The sequence below is a fragment of the Peromyscus leucopus genome, chromosome 1 (genome assembly GCF_004664715.2).
Source record: "Peromyscus leucopus breed LL Stock chromosome 1, UCI_PerLeu_2.1, whole genome shotgun sequence".
NCBI classification, from domain to species: Eukaryota; Metazoa; Chordata; class Mammalia; order Rodentia; family Cricetidae; genus Peromyscus; species Peromyscus leucopus.
Genome location: NC_051063.1, coordinates 183848049 through 183869196, shown reverse-complemented (window position 1 = coordinate 183869196; position 21148 = coordinate 183848049). Strand labels below are relative to the sequence as shown.

Sequence of the window (21148 nt, the reverse complement as noted above, 5' to 3'; positions counted from 1 at the left end):
GGTGGTGCCCTTGATCCCAGTGCTTGGGAGGCAGAGGCAGATGGATCTCTATGAATTCAGTCAGCCTGGTCTACATAGCAAGTTCCAGGACAGGTAAGGCTTCACAAAGAGACCCTGTCTCAAAACAAACAAACAAATAAATAATAAACAATTCTTTTAAAAAAATACTTTATATGCTTGTCTGATTCCTGAAGATGTCAACATATCCTCATGGTACTCATTTTGGAAAGATAACTCATAAACGTTTTCATATTTTCTATAAATATATTTCTTTTATTGAGTTTTTTATCATTTAATAATTTCGTCTCTTCATAAGCCATATTTTTAAAGTTTCTATGTTTGCATTTGGAGTGTGCCTGCGACAGCACTTGTGTGAAGGTGTGAACTCAGGACAATGTGCAGGAGGGAGTTTTCTCTTCGACCACAAGTTCCAAGGATCAAACTCAGCCATCAGGATTGGCAACTGGAGCCTTTACCTGCTGAGCCATCGCACTGGCCCCATGTTCTTGGGTTTGTTTTTGGCTTTCTGGTCAGGGTTTATTATTGCCCATGAAGTTAGGAACTTTTGTACCTTCTCCTCCTCCTCAGCTGTAAATATCTGTGGCTTAATGTGGCCACCGTCTCCAGTGCAGCCATCAACTCTGCCTCTGTGACAAACCAACCATCATTGCTGTAGCTCAACCAAACTCGACTTTAGCTCTCTGAGCCAAATGGTCCTCATCACGACACAGCTTTCCCTCTGAAGACAGAAGGAAGCACCACAAACAATATGTAAGTGAAGGTGTGGCTGCCAGCCAAGACAACTTCACCTACAGACACCAAAATGTAACTGTCACATAATCACCAATGTTTAAAACCACTTAACACATTTTTAGAAATTTAGATTATGGTCCACACAAAAATAATCAGTTTGCTGCTCCACTGTAGATCAGTTTCCCCCAGAGTTACTACTTGGATGTTTACCAAGAATGCGTTCATAAACCAGTGACTTTAAATAGATCAGATCCTTCTCACTCTTAAGTAATTTGTTGGTAGTTTTAAGTACACGTATATAAAACCTTGCACTTTTCCAATCATTCTGATTCATTCATCTGTTTCAGGTGTCCTACACACTTACATTGTCTATCCATGTGTATAGGAGAGTCACCTCACTGAAAGTTCTATTACCATACTTACATTCATGTAGTTCAAATCCAAAGCCATGATACAATTCAGCAGTGTGGGATCAACTGTTTTGTTTTTATTTAGAGATAGGGTCTCACTAAGCTGCCCCGCTGGCCTTGAATTCATGAACACTAGGATTACAGATGAGCCCACCATACCCTTGGCTTAGCACCAAGTTGTCACGGGAAAGAAGCAAGCCTCATCAACAACTCAGAGACTGCCTTTGTGTTCTGAAATCTGGTTTCCCCTAGCCTCATTCTAGTGCATCGTTCTTATCAGGGCTGACTACAATAAAACGACCATTTTCAAAAATAAACCTTTAAAAGAGCCAAGTTTTGTTTGCTGAATACTTGGCACAGATCAGGCACTGAACTAAGCACACCTTAGGCATTAATACAAGTCTCGATGAGCAAATTAATTAATTTACACTCCAAAACTAACCCAACCCGACTGAAACATGAAGAACAAACCTGTAAGGGACAAAGGGAACCAAGGGACAGAGAGGTGAACTGATAAAGTAGTGTAGTGGAGACAGCAATGTTTTGAGATTACGATGATGGAAGGGAGGATGGATTCCACACAAATTTGGAGAAGAGGTCCACAGGACTGGCTGCGGAAGGCAAAGAGTGAGTGGACACCTCCCCAGAATGAAGTCGCTGATGGTGAGCGAAGTGCACAGTCTGCCTGAAGGCCTTCCTGCCCCTCTTGCAGTTATACGTTCTCTCTCCAGTGTGGACTCTCTTATGCTGGTTGAGATGTCCAATTTGGATGAAGGTTTTCCTACACTCCTTACACTCGTACGGTTTCTTCCCAGAATGAATTCTCTGATGCACACTAAGGGACTGACGGTGGCTAAAGGCTTTGCCACACGCACTGCACTCGTAAGGCTTCTCTCCAGTGTGACACCTACGATGGCAAATGAGGGACGACTTGGTCTTGAAGGCCTTCCCACATTCCACACACTCATACGGCCTCTGGCCGGTGTGGAGTCTCTGATGTTGAGTACAGGATGAGTTATCCCCAAAGGCCTTCCCACACTCCAGACATTTGTAGGGCTTCTCTCCAGTGTGAACCCTCTGATGCTGAACGAGGTGGGTGGTCTGGCTGAAGGCCTTGCCACATTCCTTGCACTCATACGGCTTCTCCCCCGTATGAGTTTTCTGGTGCTGTGCAAGGTGAGCCTTCTGCGTAAACGCTTTATTACAAACCTTACATTCATAGGGCTTCTCCCCTGTGTGAATTCTCTGATGAGTGGCAAGCTGTGAGCTGATGCTGAAGGATTTCCCACATTCCCCACACTCAAAGGGCTTCTCCCCCGTATGGATGCGCAAATGACTAGCAAGGTGTATGTTCTGCCTAAAAGCTTTCCCACACTCTTGACATTTAAAAGGCTTCTCTCCAGAGTGCACTCTTTGATGCTGCGTGAGTGACGCGTGGTGGCTGAAGGCTTTTCTGCAAACATCACACTCATACGGTTTCTCTCCAGTGTGAATCCTCTGGTGCACGGTGAGGGATGAGCCGTACCGGAAGGATTTGTGACACACGTCGCACTTGTAAGGCTTCTCTCCACACGTAGTAGTACTTCCTGCTTCTACAATTGCTGCTCATTTAAGTCCCCCTAATGTCGATCACTCGAAGTGCACTTAGCCACCTTACGTTCTAACACTGCAACATTGTCGCAATACAGTTCCTGGAAACACCCTAAAGGGTCTCTTCCCTCTCCGGTCCTTTGTGCGTGAGGGTGGTCATCTGAAGTGACAGGACAAAGGGAGGTGACACTGTAATTTGATAAACCGTCCTTGCTCGCTATTACTTCGATGCACTACGGTACGGGGTCTTACATTGCCGGTGAGAGGTGGCACCTCTGAGCGTGTCAATGAGTGCGAAAGAGAGAGCCATCACTGAAAGCCTTCCACAAATCGGTCCATACACCAACTTATAAGGGTTTTCTCTACCGGTTATGAATATCTCAGCGTGAAGGACCGTAAGGAGGAGCTTAAACTTGCCGCTGTATATAATGTTTACTAGCATTCACTACAATTTAATGCAAAAAGTTTATTGAGCGCATGAGCACTAGATTCCTAGTCTTCTTTTCTTGACCACTGATATTATGGAAGAAGAAAACTTAACTGAGCATTGCACAAATTATGAACTTCTCTCTTCGAACTGTTCAAATAACCATCTCTCCAGAATTCTGAATATACATCCACAATTCTCTTCTCCTCACATCTGTAAAGAAGGCTTTGGGTCTCAGTAGAGCCGTCTCATTGCTCAATTACAGTGTGTTCTCCGTCTGCACCTTATTCCTTTTCAAACACACACTACCAAGTGTAATACCCAGTTTCTTCCTGAATTTGTGTGGAGTCCACTCTATAGAATTCAGTGCTGCGAAGTGTTCATGTCGCTCGCTTGCACCTTTCCGGCACATATTGAGTTACCTGCCTCTTAGGGAAGACAATATCTCTTGAGGCCCCACACTAGTAATCTCATAACAAGTGAACTGCTGGCCTGAAAAGCAACGAGGAAACGTGATCTCCTTTATTCTTGTATCAAAGAGGAAGCGATCTTCTGCTTGTTCTCCTTGCGACTGGCTGTACCTACTGTCTATTCTCCTCCTGCTAGGCACAAAGGAGTCCTGACTAGGAGGATGACATTCCCTTGTTTTCTCTGCAATATCTGGATCAAGATTGCATTTCTATAATTTGACTTCATATACATAGTTATCTCCAACATCAAATGTCTCATCCGGATTCGCAGATTAGAAGGATTCTTCAATGCTTGTTTAAACACTATTTTGCGTTGGGCCAGCACACACGCACCATGTATCTACAACACAGCACACAGACGACAACACACACAAATGCTTCCCCCCTCTACCCAGTCATCTGCTCTCAGAGTCCAGCTGATATAGCAAATAAAAACAACCCTGCGAAGTCGATATTTAACCTTTTCCACAGATAGCCAAGAGAAACTGAGTGAGGCTATGACAAGCAACCAAACTAGATAAGGAAAAAGAGGAATTACAGGGAATGAGTCGTTACAAAAGAGTGAAAAGGGGGTTGGGATTTTGGAGCGTGCGAGCGTGGTAAGGTTAGAGCGACACTTGCCAACCTAAGCAAGCACAGGCCCTGGGAATTCTCTGGTCCTCAGCTACCGGACAAAAAGGGGAATAAAAAAAAAAGGTGAAAAAAAGAAGAAGATCATTCTGAAATCTAAGAGTGTGATGGTTTTCTCTCTCAGAGGAACCTTGCAAGACTTGGCAGGGTTTTCAGATGTGTGTTTGGTGTATGGTGGTGAGTATTTGCATCTACTTTCTGACCAAAAGCTTACTAGAAAAGATGAATTGGTACTCAGTCCACACCATCCTCCACTCAACCTGGAAACTAAGCCTAGGTTTGCCAGACTCATCCTCGCCACCTATTAGAGGGCGTGCGCGTTCCCTAAATAGCCCCCCAATCAATAAAGAGGACTCAAAAACTGTCTCTAAGAAAGCAAGAGTGTCCTGCACGCAGTGTGTTGCTTGTTGCTGTCACTCTGAAATGTAGGTGAGCCGCTTCCTGGACTCTGACAGAAAAACGAACTAGTTACTATAGTGAAGAGAATTAGAAAGAGGAGTGGGAGAAATCAGTTGGGTGGAGTAGTGTCTCTCTAAGAGGGCTAGCCACTTTGCCAGTACGACACCGAAGCTGGCTCCTATTTCCAGAGGATTCCTTATGCCCACAAAAGGTGCAGCTTGTCGAGCAATCACCGTTCATTCTTAACCTAACAGCAATCCAGGCGAAGATCGTCTAAATCATGCCACAATCTCGCTGCAGCCTTCACCCTACACACTTAGAAAAGTAAAATTTACAAAAGAAAAAAAAATACATCTAAACAGGCAAGGAGTCAGCATGATAGATCGAGTTCAAGAATACCCGGGGTGAGGTCGAGAGCCATTCACCAATGGACCACACAGGGTCATGCACTAGGTCATACCACGTCACCTCCTTAACAGACCTCTATAGAGCTGACGCAAGCTGCGGAGAGGCAAGTCTCTAGAGCCAAATGCCAGGCAGGCAATGCATAGATACTCTAAGGAACACTGAGTAAATGTTACTAAAACACACTCGATATCGAACTCTGAGGGGTTCGACCAGAAAGGTAGGACGGTGGAGAGAAAATGTGATCCACACACTCAGTCAAAACAGCATACACTCTGATTTACCAATCAAATGTGTTCAGTTACAAGCCGACAATATAAATTGTCCTCGTGGTGTGATGTCACGCAGTGCTGAGGTCTATAGAGGTTGTATACTCTGCAACTCACGATTAGTGTGCTTGCGTGCGTTGGCGCGAGGGCCTGCTTGATGCGCCCGGTGGCGTTAGCGTTGTGTGATGGATTTTAATGTGTGTGATTAACAATAAGGATTACACACCCATGGTCGGAGGGGATGGTCGTCTGTTAGAACAGCTCAGCACATTCTTCATCAGTCTATACCATGCTCCATTGCAAAGAAAGAGCAGGCAAAAAGAGGCTAGCCTTTATGTGCGCTGCATACGATCTCTTAAGGAGTGTGAGAAAAGTCTCGAAGCAGGAACCCATACAACTTGAGATTCACAGCCCTACTACCTCGGACCATATCTGAATGGTCATAGCTCAGGCCTACTAACTGATCTGACAGCCTGGTGATGGTGCCACTTTCCGGTGGGGAGTCCATCTCTGCACTCTCATGGAGAACCACTCTGCTCATGATGGCTCGTGTAAGGACTTCTTCTCCAGTGTGGCCATCTCTGGGGCACCTATTTCAGTCCTCCGCAGCATCTCCCTCGACCCAATCGTCTGATAGATAACTCCAATACACACATTGAGTTCATCCTGCCGTAGTGAAACTTGGTGTCGACAACTTTAACTCTGTGCGTAAACATTGGCTGTCATTAGTTTATTGAGGGTCAAGTTTAGATAAAAACAGTGAATATACAATCTAAGAGAAAATATTCCCACCAGACTGGCCTATAGGCAATCACTGCAGGGGTATGCACTGTTCTTCATCAGTGAATTTTATTATTGTGGTCAGGCCCAGCCCATTGTTGCAGTGGTGCACCTTCTGGACCCCATGGTTCAAGATATAAAAAGGTGCCAGCAGGGACTGAATAAAGTCCGATGTGGGAGCAGGCCACAGTGAAGCGGAGCACTCACCCAAATGGAACTCTGCATCAGCTCCTGCCGTCCAGTTTCCTTTATGCACCTGCCTTGCAAGTTTCCTGACCCTGACTTCCGGTGGGATGCATGGAACTGGCTTAAGAATTGCTCATATTGAAATAATTCCATTTCTCTTCCCCGAGCTGCTTCTTGTCATGGTGATGTATATCACAAGCATCGTAGCAATACCTAAACTAGACATTTCGCGTCATCAGATTCCTCATAGGGAGGGAGCGATGCATCCTCTATCTATACTCATGGGCATGTCGTCGAACAACTATCTGCTCTGTACCATGAAGTGGACATGCGGATTACACGGTGCCATTAGCTGAGACACCATGCCTCTCTAGAGCTTTTCTTCAGTGTGATGCGTACGCTGCTATAGTCACACTCTTCTCAGTCACTGAAGTACGCCTCCGTTTGACTGGAACTCATCCCTTCCACCCCCTCTATTATAGTGCGCACGCAAACGCCACACGCACGCATATGGAAATGTAATGCACATGGGCACATGTCTAGGGAAGGAATCAACCTACAAGGGCTGAGCCTGAACGCGTTTAACCTCGCACTCACCCTCAGTGTCTGCGACACAGCATCTGACAGTGGGCCAGTCCCCGCCTAACATAGCAGCTATCGGCGTCTACAGTGCAGGTGGCTTGTTTTTTTCATCACGCTCTGGGAAATGGATTAATTCCCATATCTACTGTAAGTCCTTTGTGAGATGGAGAAACCTAACTCCACGGCCTTTTAAGATCTTAAAACTATAGCGAACCAAGCAACATAGCCCATTATTTAATTTTTGTTGTTATTGTGTGAGGTTGGGGGGCGGGGGGAAACAGTGTGATTGCAGTATAATCAGGCATGCAGGCAAAATTACTTCCATACACACTAGAATAAGTTTTTTATAAAATAAAAAATCGAGTTTCAAATTACCTCGAGCAACCACCATAGATGTGTCGTACCAATCAACTTCACTGTGTGAATGAGATTCGATGCAGGCAGAACCTTGAGTAATACATAATAGTAACAAATCAAATCTAAAAAAATATAATAAACTAAGTCAATGGAGCTGGAGAGGTGGTCTCAGCTGTTTAAGATAACATTGCTTGCCCTTCCAGGAGGACCCGCGTATATCTTCATTATGACCTTTCCACGGATTGAATGCGGCGCTCACACCTACTTGTGGCTCCAGGAGGGCGCTGCCGGCTCTGGTTGACGAGCCTCTGAGACCAGGGCATGCTTGTGTGGCTTTCGGTGTTAGACAGTGGAGACACAAGGCAAGGTAAAAACATATCTTCACATTTTAACTCTCACAAAAATTATTTAGAAACAAAAGACATGGTGATAGAGGCAGCACCTCTGAACCCCTGGAGCCTACATACAACACACACACACAAGGGTGTGTTCACCCAAACATACGCATGTACACACATAAATCACATTATGTTAATTTCATATTTTTGTTTTAAGTATCAGTTCTAAGATTGAAGGCAACAAAAGAAGCGGAATAAGCAAGGATGAAGTCACTTAGTATCCGTCAGTGGTATTGGAGCCGTGCTGTTGAGAGCAGAGAGGATAGCATGAGGATGGCTCAAAGCCACGCCTAAGAGGCGGCACAGTGTTTGCAGGAGGAGCTCGGAGGCCGTTTAGCTAGCAGGCCAGGCACTGCCCCCACCAAGCTACACGCTCACCCCCCTTGCGGCCACCGGGCCTTCATCAAGTTCCTCTTTACTTTTATCAAATCAACCACTAGGGGATCTTCTCCTTGGGTAGTCGATTACACAATCAATAGGCGATCATTTATTGGCTTAGATAAGCACAATCTTGCCAGTCCTATGATCGCGACATGAGAAATTAACAGGAAAAAGAAAGAACAAAACAGGTGACAGGTGGTCACGCCAGAGATGGATAACTTCTGGGAAGTACGCAGGCTGCTCATGCTCTATGACCCGGGGTTTAAGAGCCAAATGAGTGAATATAAGACGCGTACAGGACACACCTAGGCTACGGAAGCGGATAAGAAATGGACGCGGGAACCACGGCAGAGGTGTGCGTCGATCTGCCCTCACCCAGGGAGCGCGGCAGGATATAGCTTAAGCTTGATCTCAGCTCATCCCAACCCCTTACCAGTAGCAGGCTTTCCTCTGCTCCGGACTGAGCCCACTCCCACTTCCTCCCAGACGAGAACTCACGCACAAAGCCAGTCCGTCCCATAAACGTCACCAAGCCGACCCATGCAACCGAATCTAGACAGGATCCCGCATTCTGTGGTGTCTCAGCACAGTGCGTCGGGGATACGAGGCAGGGGGACCGGCAGGGTTCCTATAGATAAAACGCATATGAACCACACATGACGCTCAGCCTCCAGTGTACGTGCGGACACAGCCAGTGGCTCACCCACGCAGGGTTCTTGATAGTGAGCTCGCTTGATCCTGGCCCATTTCGGGCTTCCTAAAGTGCCGTCTAGCCCCTAAGTTCCAGCTTAGGAGAAACGTGGAAAAATAGCAATCAGGAGACTCTGTGTTCTCGAATGTTCGTGTATTCTATAACTTGCTAACTTACCCGATGAGTCGTACCATGTGGTTATGTAATAACAATAACTTTATCTTCTGTAGACGAAACTTTAACAACAATGACCAAAAAGCAAGTGTGTGTGTGTGTGGGGGGGGTTCACTATGCTTACACTTCAGCATTGCTGTTCATCACTGAAGGAAAGTCAGGATAGGAACTCAAACAGGGCAGGATGCTGGAGGCAGGAGCGGATGCAGGGAGCCCATAGTCAGGTGAATAGATGGCTGACACCTTTACTGGCTTACTCTGATCTTTATGGTCTGCTCACTCGCCTGACTTATTTACTTATCTTAGAACCCAGGACCACTAGCCCGGGGTGGCCCCACCCATAATGAACTGGGCCCTCCCTCCGTCGATCATTAAGAAATTGCCCTATAGGCCTGCCCACAGCCCCATCTTATGGTGACATCAACTGAGGGTCCATCCTCTCAGATGATATAGCTTGTGTCAAGCTGACATAAAACTAGCCAGGACAGGCATGTATTCACATAAAATATCTGTGATCAATTTCTAATAATACATAATGAAAGTCAAGTTGTCCTGAGTACCACAGGATCTTAGAGCCTGCTCCACCTTGTGACACATGTATGGCCTGGAACAGCACAGGGACCAGGAAAGAAACCAAGAGAGGATTCTCAAAAGATCCAGTCGATCCCCCAGCTGGGACCTAAGAGTTGTTATTACCTATCATTTTCACTGCAAGTTCATTAACACTAAAACATGACCTACATTTTTTTTTCTAAAAAAAAATTCTTAAAAAAAAATGTGTGATAAGAATGAAAACCACTATCAAGTTTTAAAATTAATATAATGCCTTTAGGTGCTGACATGGTGATGCAGGCCTGTAATTCCAGCAGTTGGGAGGCAGAAACTAAAGGGCTCCAAGTTTGAGGCTAGTGTGGAATATACAAAGACAGCGAGACAGAGAGATGCAGCCTACTGGCCATGGTGGTACACGCTGATTTCTAGCATTATAGAGATGGAGGCAGGATATCAGGAATTCAAGGCCATCTCCAACTAAATATCAAGTTCAAGACCAGCCTGGACCATGTGAGACCATGTCTCAAAATATAAATTTGGAATGGGATGGGGGGGGGGAGGGAGGGGAGGAGAGTGGAAAGGAGTCACAGTACAATGACATGGAAGATATTCAGGAAGTATTGTGTCCCAAAACACAAATTGTGGAATAGAAGAACAGGGTGGCGTCTTAGTTAGGGTTACTATTGCTGTGATGAAACCCCATGGCCAAAGCACCTTGTGGAGGAAAGGGTTTACTTGGCTTGTGCATCTACACTGTAGTCCATCACTGAAGAAAGTCAGGATAGGAACTCAAACAGGGTAGGATCCTGGAGGCAGGAGCTCATACAGAGGCCATGGAGGGTGCTGCTTACCGGCTTGCTTCCCATGGCTTGCCAACCTGCTTTCCTATAGAACCCAGGACCACTGGGACCACCACAATAGGCTTGGCCCTCCCTCATCAGTCACTGACTAAGAAAATGCCCTTCAACTCTGTCTCATGGAGGCATTTTTTTAACTAAGGCTCCCTCCTCTCACATGACATTAGCTCATGTCAAGTTGACATAAAACCATCCTGCACAGATTGTATGATGCAAACACACCACAGAGTTACCTTGTTTTTCTTTCAGCTCCACATGTACAGGGAGAGATGTACCATAAATGTAGGGAAGGATACACTCTAAAACAATGATGGAGATTCTCTCAAAGATGAGGATCCTAGTTGGAAGTAATGTCCAGGGAATTTCTGATTTGGTCTTTTAAAATTGTGGAGTGACTGGCAAGATAGCTCAGTGGGTAAAGCTGCCAAGCCTGACAACTTGAGTTTGATCTCTGGAATCCACATGGTGAAGAGAGAGAACCTGCAAGCTGTCCTCTGACGACTCCACTGCACACTGACATTAAACACACACACACACACACACACACACACACGCACGCACGCACGCACGCACGCACGCACGCACGCGCACACACACCCCTAGAGATCCTCTCTCAAAATAAAAGATGGGCAAGAAGGATGGAAAAAGCTATCTTGTCAGCCTTCCAATCTGAGTATCCCTCACTGCGCCAAACCGAAGTCCTCACTCAACCAGTCACAAGCTGAACAACACCTGAGCTCCTCTGCTGGACGGTCTGTGTGATAGAAACCTAAGTTCCCAAGTCAGAGCCTGTGAATAAGACAGCATCACAACTTTAGCCTGCGGCCAAACTCTGAAGGCACTTTAACTCAATCATAGAAAGACAAGATGAAAACAAAATTTTTTTTTTTTTTTTTTGGTTTTTCAAGACAGGGTTTCTCTGTAGTTTTGGTGCCTGTCCTGGATCTCTCTCTGTAGACCAGGCTGGCCTTGAACTCACAGAGATCCACCTGGCTCTGCCTCCCAAGTGCTGGGATTAAAGGCATGCGCCACCGATGCCCAGCAATGAAATAGTTTTTAAGTGATTATCTGTGTATGTGGGTGTGACTCTGTGTGTGTGTGTGTGTGTGTGTGTGTGTGTGTGTGTGTGTGTAGGCCGGGGCAATGCTGTGTATCTCTTCCTCATTCATGGTCTACTTAAAAAAAAGAAAATAGGCGTTGGACTGAACTCAGGTCCTCACACTTGCCCTGCAAATGCTTTACCGGCTGAGCTGTCTCCATAGCTGTTAGTAAACTCCTGATGGGGGTTCCCTAAGCTGCAGACCGAAAGAGCCTAGGCAGTATTTGTCATCTGGCAACACTTGCGGAGCTGAGAACCGTTCTGTGAGCTTGAGCAAAGCAGGACCTAGCATGCCTGCCTGGGCATTTAGCCTAAAACAAATGCTGCTCAGCTCTCACCTTTTTGCCTATATCCTGCCACAAAGAGCACTGACTGCTTTTTGGTAGGCATCTCACTACGAAGGATCAACACTAGTGTCCTGAGTTGACCAGAAGCTAAATACCTTTAGTTCTCAAAACTCAGCAAGATTTGGCAGTAGAAACCTTCAACTATACTAATATCCAAACATTTCAATGCAGACACAGTATTTCAAATAGTGTCCAAAGACAGAATTAGTGGGCAGCAGTTCATACAAAGACACATAACTGGCCTAAGTACCGAGAATAAGTGAATGTCCAGTGCTCAGCCCAGAATGGGACACCTTGATCATCCCATACCCCAAAGGCTCAGGGGACATTATGGAAACACTAGAAGATAGGAAGGAGTGCTGTGACATGCTGTGCTGTGGAACAATCTTTTTATACAATGTGAATATGTATCACTCTCATTGGTTAATAAAGAGCTGACATGTCGATAGCTAGGCAGGATTTGGGGGGCAGAGGAATGCTGGGAAGAAGGGAGGAGTCGAGTCTCAGGAGTTATGAGATGTGGAGAGAAGCAAGATGAATGTGCCATGCCAAAAGAAGTACCAACATGTGGGAGAGCATAGACAAGAAATATAGGTTAATTTAAAATGTTAGCTAGTAACAAGCCTGAGCTATCAGCCGATCATTTATAATTAATAATGAGTCTCTGTGTGGTTATCTGGGAAGTGGCAAGTGGGACAGAAGAGTCCGGCTACAACTCTGCCTTCTGGATATGACAAGGCTGTTACACTCATTAGCTACTGAGCTGTGGTCACTTGCACAAGATCAAATCAACAAGGGCAGGCAGCAGCCAGCACTAACCGATTCAGTGTGTTATTCACAGAAAAAGAAAATGATATGAAGAGGGGGCTAGGGGTTGGGGGAGGGAGGAGTCATGGTGCCTATGATCAACATACATTGTTCACACACACAAAATTGGCAAAGAGTAAGTAAAAGATACTCTCTTTCAAAATAGTGAAAGGAAGCAAGACGCTGACTATTTGTACAGGAACCCTTACATTCTCACACAATCTTCCACGGGCTTTTTACAGGGCCAACGCCTAGAGTTCCAACTTCGTGATTCTGGATGCTCTGTCTTGCACTCATCTTTTTTTCTTTTCTTCAGATTTTCAAATACTTTTCATATATGCTTTACTAAACAAACCAAGTCATCCATCTTTCTATTTTTTTAATCTGTATGTTCTTAAAAATTTTTGAAAATGATGCCTATTTGGTGGATATGAAAGACCACATTTTGTATACAGCAATGCAGTTTACATTGAATGGCACCACAATAGAATGGTTTTATAGGGTTTTTTGGTGTCAATTTGGTTTTGGTTTTTCAAAGCAGGGTTTCTCTGTGTAGCTTTTCACCTTTCCTGGGACTCACTTGGTAGCCCAGGCTGGCCTGGAACTCACAGAGTTTCGCCTGGCTCTGCTTTAATCTGCTGGGATTAAAGGCATGCGCCACCACCACCCGACTAGAAATCACTTTTCTAAGTGGGCCGATGTAACAAATATGTTGTCCAGTCATGTCTGAGTCCTACTACATGCATATCTATTCTCCCTAGCATTTGTGACTGCCTTGTCACCATCAAGGAGACTAGAATTTGGTGACTCCCAGAGGAGAGAAAAGCAGTCAGATGTCTTCTTATAACTGGCAATAATTGGTTTTGACTTTCCCTTTCTGAAACAAAATCTTGCCCTGATGCCTTGGCTCATCCCAAACTTCTGGGCTCAAGATGCTGCTGGGATGACGTATGGCAGTATCCTGAGTACCTGAGACAACAGAGCCTGTCATCACCCCTGGCTCCCTCCCTCCTCCCTTTTATTCTTTCACATTCTCTCTCTCTCTCTCCTCTCCCCCTCGTGTGTGTGTGTGTGTGTGTGTGTGTGTGTGTGTGTGTGTGTGTGCAAGCGCTCACATGCCGGGTTTATGTGTGGAGATCCAAACTCTGGTCCCCCACTGACCTACCCCGAAAGTTGAGATTTTAAAGGGTATGGTTGCAAAAGGAGTAGGCAACTTTCCCGAAACAAAGAGGATGATGGTGAAGGGCGGATGTCGGCGATACCGAGGAACCCCATCTCAGACGGCTTCCCGTTGCTTTAGGGGTGGGGTCTTTCCTCAGGGACACCTTGGAAAGTTTTGAGCAGAGAGCTGACATGCAGAGCACTCTTCTCTGGCACCCAGAAGAGAAAGGAGTAGAAGCAGAGGTCACAGGAGCTCGAGGCATGAGGCCCAGAGGAAGAGATGAGGATGAAGGCCTGGTGTGGCGGTGTATACCTTTAATCCCAGCATTCAGGAGGCAGAGACAAGCAGATCTCCATGAGCTCAAGGCCGTCTACATAGCGAGCCCCTGGTCAGCCAAGGCTACGTAGGGAGACCCTATCTCAAAATCAAAGGAAATAGACAAAAGACGTCCCAGATCCACGTCAGGGAATCTGGATCCCCGCATGCTTTCTTGACTTTCTGTCAACAGGTTGTGATTCTTAGAGATCAAGAGATGTTTTTAAATTTAAAGTTATTTCTAAAAAAACCCACTATTACATTGATTGTGTGTGGGTGTATACAAGCACACACGTTAATGTCACAAGACAACTTTCAGGAGTCATTTTTCTCTTTCCTCCATGTGGCTCCCTGGGATTAAACACAGGCTGTCCAGCTGGGCAGTAAGTACCTTTCCTCACTGAACCTTTTCACCAGCTCAATTAAAAATTGTGTGTGTGTGGGGGGGGGGGTGTATGTGCCCATGAGTATATAGTTCCTGTGCCCCTGCCACGACCAGCATGCTGGGCAGCCTCCTTTACTGCGTTGAGACAGGGTTTCTCACTAAATTAGAAGTTCACCTTTTTGTCCAGGCTGCTGGGCCAGAGAGCTCTGGAATGTATCTGCCTCTGTCTGGAAATGCTGAGGTCTACAGGAGCACACTGGTCTTCTTACCCTGGTACTGAGGATTCACACTCAGGTCCTCACACTGACAGAGCAAGTGCTCTTACCCACTGAGCCCCTGACTCTATCCCCTACGTGGGGCTTAGCCATAATATATTTCTCCTATGTTTCTCAAAGAAATCAGGTAGAAAGTTTGCTGCATTTCTGAATGTAAGAATCCTTCTGAAGCAGGGCTTGACAGCATACACCTTCCATCCCAGCACTCAGGAGAGAGGCACACAGATCTCAGTAGTTCAAGGCCAGCCTGGTCTACATAGTGAGTTCTAAGGCAATCAGGACTATGTAGATGAACCTTGTCAAAAAACAAAGTCCTTCTGAGACAAGTGGAACAACAAAGGGGATGTATCATTTCTTCCACGAACAAAGAGCAGCTTCGATGAAAAGGAAGGAGGAGGAGGAAGAGCCCTGATCAGTTTGCAGCTTTCCCTGTAGCCCATCACTCACCAGAGTATGAGGAAACAGCACCCAGGACAGGTCTCTTAAACTGAAAACTTTTCAGAGAAAATAAACATCATTAAGTATTGAAAAGGCAGGACTATTTCAGGGAGCAGAGAGAAAATGTGACTCACCTGACACTTGGCTTTCAGTTTAGTCCCTGGAGGGGCAGCTTCCTGTTTGCGGTTAATCTCCTGGAGGAAGTTGGTATCTCTGGAAAGCAGAGCTGGGGAAAAGGAAGGACTAGACACCAAGTCTACACAAGGCTACACCCTACACGAGCAGGGTCAGACCATTTTGAAAAGATGAGATGAGATCCCGTTATTACCCTGTGCCCGAGTAGGGAGAGGCTAGGATGAGGAGTTTGGTTGTCTCTTTTTTAAAAGTTTATGTGTATGTGTGTGTGTGTGTGTGTGTGTGTGTGTGTGTGTGTGTGTGTTGCCTGCATGTATATACGTGCACCACGTGCGTGTCTTGTGCCCATGGAGTTCAGAAGAGGGGATTATATCCCTTGCAACTGGACTTAGGGATGGTTGTGAGCCACCATGAGCCATCTCTCCAGTGCCCCCTGGGAGTTTCATCTCTTTGAAGCATGGGCATGGAGACAAGTCTAAACTAAGGTGACCCGGAGACGTCCACGTCCCCCGCTGCACTTCTGCTGGACAGCCCCGGCTCCAAGTTGAGCTTTCAAGGATCGATTGCCGTCTAACATCACACTCAGAGCCCAGAGACACCATCTCCAGCAACAAGGCCTCGAGAACCTTCGGCCCTTACCCTCCCTTCACACCCCGAACAGATTCATCTCTGGCCACTCACCTTTGTGCGCAGGCCCCGAGGTCACCGCTCTGTGCCCGCCCTGGGAGGCCAGGCCATTCTTGGAGCGCGGCCTTCCCCGGGCGGACGCCCACGAGCGGCTGTAGTTCCCACGGCAGGACCTCCCCCAGCCCTGGGCTTTGTGCAGAGGGTGCCGCGCCCCAGGAGGGCCCGGGGCTCCCGCGGCCCCCCACTCGACACCTCCCGCATGTCACACGAGGGGCACACGCTCTCCGGGGCAGGCCGCAGACTCCCTCCGAGGCCGAGACTCACGGACACACCCCCGGCCACACCCGCACCCTCCAGGCCACGCCCGCCACGCCCTGGCCGGCCACGCCCTCTCCCTGCCTAACCCGGCCCTGAAGGTTCCGACCCTCAGGCAGTTCAGCCGGAACGCGCCGGAAGTGGACTTCGCTTGCGCCCAATGCCCGCTGGGAAATGTAGTTCCCAGACGGGAACTCGGTCGCGCCAAGCCAAGCTCAGTCTGTCCTGCCCCAGGATGCTGAGAAGACCACGACTGTGAACCACTCACTGTTCCCTGCCCGAAACACGGATCGCGCGAAACAGTTCCCCAGAGGTCTCTGGGAGTTGAGGTGGCAGTCGGAGCGTACGTGCGCGGTGGCAGGGCGACCGGCGCGTTGTTTGAGGTTGATTTGACTGAGGGGAGTTAGGAGATGTCGTGAATTGGGCTGGGCTAATGCAGGCCTTGACAAATCCACAGTGGTTTGGGTTGGAGGTGCTTGTCAGTTTGGGATTTAGTTGCTGTGGTCATCTCCTTCCATTCTCCCCAGGCCCCCTCAATTTTAATACATGGTGTTCAAAAGGCCCCTCTACATGCACAGCCAGGTCCTAGGTCCTAGGTCTGCAGTCTTTTCCTAGATTTTCTTCTGGGATGAACCTTTAAAATGTTTATTCTTTGTCAGTTTCATATATCCAACTCTTCTCCTCTCCCACCCACCCCCATCAGACACCCCAATACTTCCACATTCATGTTTGTTTGTTTGTTTTTAAATATAGCCAACTGAATCCAGTTAGTGCTCCCTGCATGCACATGGGTGGATGATCATCCACTTGAGCATGGGCAGTCTGGTTGGGGGGCAGGCACGTCCCCAGAGAAAAATGACTCCCTCTCTCCCAGCTGCCTTCATTTGCCAATAGCTCCTCAGCTAGGTGTGGAGGGGTAAGCCCTTCTGTCCATGCTGGAATATTGATTGGCCCGATCTTGTGCAGGTAATCACAGTTCTTGTGAGCTCATGAGCACAAGAGTCATGACGTGTCCAGAAGCATTCCACAGCACTCATCGCTATTCTCAGCCTCTTACATTCTGCTCCCTCTTGTATGATGTTCCCCGAGAAGGTCGCATTTAGGGCTGTGGGCTGTTCGTTTTTGTCATTCAATCATCTAAGAGAGTGCTGCCTAGTGTCATAGCTCCAGTGACCTCTTCTCACTATTTGCTCTTATTGCACCCACCACCAGCCCCATTTCCTGCCTCTAGATTGGTCTCCTTTTCCAAAGGACTCATGATCTCAATAACTGAATTAAAATGACCTCCTGACTAGAGCAATCCAAGGAAGCCTTGAGACACATGCGCAGAATAAACAAGGTTGACACAATTCAGTGTCACAGAAAAGGCTGTTCCAGAGTCAGATGGACCAACAGCTGAATAACTGATAGACACTGACTGCTTCTTGTCTCTTCAGTGTCTGTTGTCATCCTTCCATGCTAGCAGAGTACACACTAATTTTGAATCCATCAATAAGGAATTATAGTATAATGGTTCTGTTTCCAGGCAAAGGGACTGACAGCACAAAGTAAGGATATCATGTTCTTGCTTATCAGGTAGCAAACCGAATGTACAACACTAATATAAAGGGATTTACAAACCTCCAAAATATTTGAGAATTAGCACTACCCCAACTATTGAATCAAATCAAAAAGCACATTTTGAGGAAAATATAAAAAATATTTTGAAAGAAAAAAAAAAGAATCAATGGGCTGGAGAGATGGCTCAGTGTTTAAGAATGCATACTGTTTTTGCAAAAGACCTGAGTTCAGTTGGGAGCTTACAATCACATGTAACTCCAGCTCCAGGAGATCCAATGCCCTCTTCTGGCCTCCAAGGACATCTGCACACATGTGCACATACCCACACAGAGACACACATACTTAAAAGTAAACCTTTCTGAATAACAGGACTAGATGATACATGTAAAAGTATCATGCAGTCTCCTCTAACTTGAATAAAATAGCCAAGTAGATTTTTTTTTTAAATTCTGAAAATCAAATTTTAGAACTAAATGAAAATGGAAGTACATGTCCAGACTTGTGACTGGCAACTAAAGAGATTTTTTTTTTCAGAAAAAAAAAAAACAAGAGTATTCATGAAGAGATCAGAAAAAAAAATGGAATCTCAAAACTAAGCTTCCATCTTAAAAATATAAACTGGTTAAAGAATAGCAAAGTAAACCAAGGGCTGGAAAGAGGAAGCAAGGGGCAGACAGACATATACACACACACAAAGACACAGAGAGAGAGAGACAGAGGGAGAGGAGAGAAAATCAATGAAATTCCAAACAGAATATTAAGAAAAATCAATGAAACAAAAAGCTTTGAAAAAATAAATAAAACCAATGCATAGATAGATAGATAGATAGATGATAGATAGATAGATAGATAGATAGATAGATAGATAGATAGATAGATAGATAGATCCAAACTGCCCAAGAAACAAAAAGGGAAAGGAAAGGTGTAGGGGCACATGTCTTTAATAACACTCAGAAGGCAGAAGCAGGCAGATATCTGTGAATTCAAGACCAGACTGGTCTATGTAGCAAGTTCCAGGCCAGCCAGGACTACATAGTGAGTCTCAGTCTAATTTTTTTTAAAAAGGAAACAGGGACATTAATAAAATGAAGACATCAATACTTTTCTCAGGGGCATTTTTTTGTTTAGTTTAGTTTTTTGTTTTGAGATGTTTTTGTTATGGAGTCTGGCAAAGTGTTCACTGTTTTAGTTTGTTCATTTTTGGTTTTGTCCTAGGGTGGAATTCCAGGGCTTGACATAAACTAGGCAAATGTGCTACCACTGAGCTACATCATCAGTCCCATTAAGAGATAAATGATCAAACACTGTAGGCAATGTCATTCCCATTGATAGGTAGACAAAACAAACCTATATCTTAAAAGAACTCACAAATCACCAAACTTAAGAAATAGATCATTGGAATAGCCATGTGAGTTGGGAAATTACAAAGTAGTGTCCCTCATGAACACAGATGTGATAATCCTTCACTTACATTACCTAATCGAACCAAGTAATGTATTTAAGATAGAGTAAGAGAATATTCTTCATTTGTTTTTGCTTTTGTTTTGTTTTTTGAGACAGGGTTTCTCTGGGTAGCTCTGGCTATCCTTGAACTCAGAAATCTACCTGCCTCTGCCTCCTAAGTGTAGAGTTTAAAGGTGTGTGTCACCACTGCCTGACAAACAGAATACTCATTATCCAAAATGTTCCAGACCAATAGTGTTAGACTAATTTTTCTGATTTGGGAATATGTGCATACCATAATGAAATATTTTAGGAATAAATCCAAAATCTAAATATAAAGTCCATTTATGCTTCAAAAACACCTCATATAACCTGGAGGTAATTTTATACTAATTTTAACAAAAACAATCTTGCAGCATTGTCACCTGAGAGATTGGTTTTTATCTTATGTGCATGAGTGTTTTGGTTTCATGTATTTCATGTGCATTGGGTACATACAGTGCCCATGGAGGCAAGAAAAGAGCATCAGATCCCCTGTTACTGGAGTTAAACAGTTGTGAGCTGCTAAGTGGGTGATGGGAATCAAATCCAAGTCCTCTGCAAAAGCAGCAAGTGCTCTTGACCTCTGAGCCATCTCCCTAACCCCAGTAATTTAACGAATTCCCCCCAAGTGCCTGCCTTGAGGAGATTTTTATCAGGGTCTAGAACAGCTCCACAAGTGGCTAAGGATACTAATCTGAGGGATATCAAATTATTCTAAGCACACTGAGTTCTTTAGTTCATTCGCTTTATTTTTCCAGGTCAATTTTATCTACACAGTTTCAACCCTGTCCTCACACAGCTCCTCTCTGTGCCCGGTTTTCCTGTCCTCATAGTTTTAGTAAGCTCTTATGCTTTTGACCTGATCTGTGTCCTCTGTCCCTTCGTCCTCCATCTCTCCTTCCTAGCTCCTTACTCCTGGCTCTCAGAAAACTCTACCAAGATCTGCTTTACCCTCTACAGAACTCCTGTCTTCCTCTTCTCTCTCTGGCCACATGGTTCTGTGTCCTCTATTCCTGCCTTACCCTTCACTCTTTCTCTCCTCTCTCTGGCCACAGAGTTTCCTGTCTGCCTGTGGAATTCTGCTCCAGTTCTTACTGCACCTGGTTATGCAAAAAACCCTGTTGTCCTCAATCTCTCTGCCACAGCCCTAGCCTGAGGGAAGGGGATGGTCTGAGCTTCATTTGCACAAGAAACAAAGCTATGCATCTAAAGAGCCTGCTTGTCTCCTAGATTCAGTGGGGAAGTAAGTTACCTAGATGTCCAACAGGTCTGGGAAGCTTAGCTGTTTGCCAAATGGTCTATAGTATTTGGGCACACAAGAATTTCATAGCAGAAAACAGCTGAAATATTAAAAACTGGATAACACCAAATATTCCATAATAAATGGCTTGCCTTTTGACAGACCCTTGGCCGGTCAAAGTATAGCTTTAATACACAGCTGAATCTCTACTATATTCTTGCGGCTGGCAAGAGTAATTTGATAACTATTTTTTAGTTTTCCTATTTTTTTATAACTTGTTACATGACTACTTGTGATGTCATATAAGCACTCAGAAAGCTTCAGACTTTGGAGCATTTTAGATTCCAAATATTAATTAATAATTAATTAAATATTCATATTAAGGATGCTCAATTTGGATACTTCAAGACCACCTGGGGTTCATTCAGGAATGCAACACTAGTTCAACATTCAAAAATCAACGTATGTAACTTAACATGGTTAACAAGCTAAATAAAAATTAGTCTTAGACTTAGAGCAGTGGTTCTCAACCTTCCTAATGCTGTGACCCTTCAATACAGTTCTTCATGTTGTGGTGACCCCCAGCCATAAAATTATTTCTGTTGCTACTTCATACCTGTAATTTTGCTAGTTATGAATCATAATGT

The 21148-nt window shown here is 45.4% G+C and overlaps 1 protein-coding gene across 1 annotated transcript in view; it reads right to left on the bottom strand.

Annotated features, from left to right (window-relative positions):
* Positions 1 to 1094: 1094 nt before the first annotated feature.
* The window catches only part of LOC114685787 (zinc finger protein 471-like), a 40441-nt gene continuing 20387 nt past the window's right edge, over positions 1095 to 21148 (bottom strand). The window contains exon 6 of the mRNA XM_037202117.1: positions 1095 to 2423. Within this exon, the coding sequence (XP_037058012.1) occupies positions 1713 to 2423 (711 nt within the window). The 3' untranslated portion in view covers positions 1095 to 1712. The remainder of the gene's footprint in view (positions 2424 to 21148) is intronic.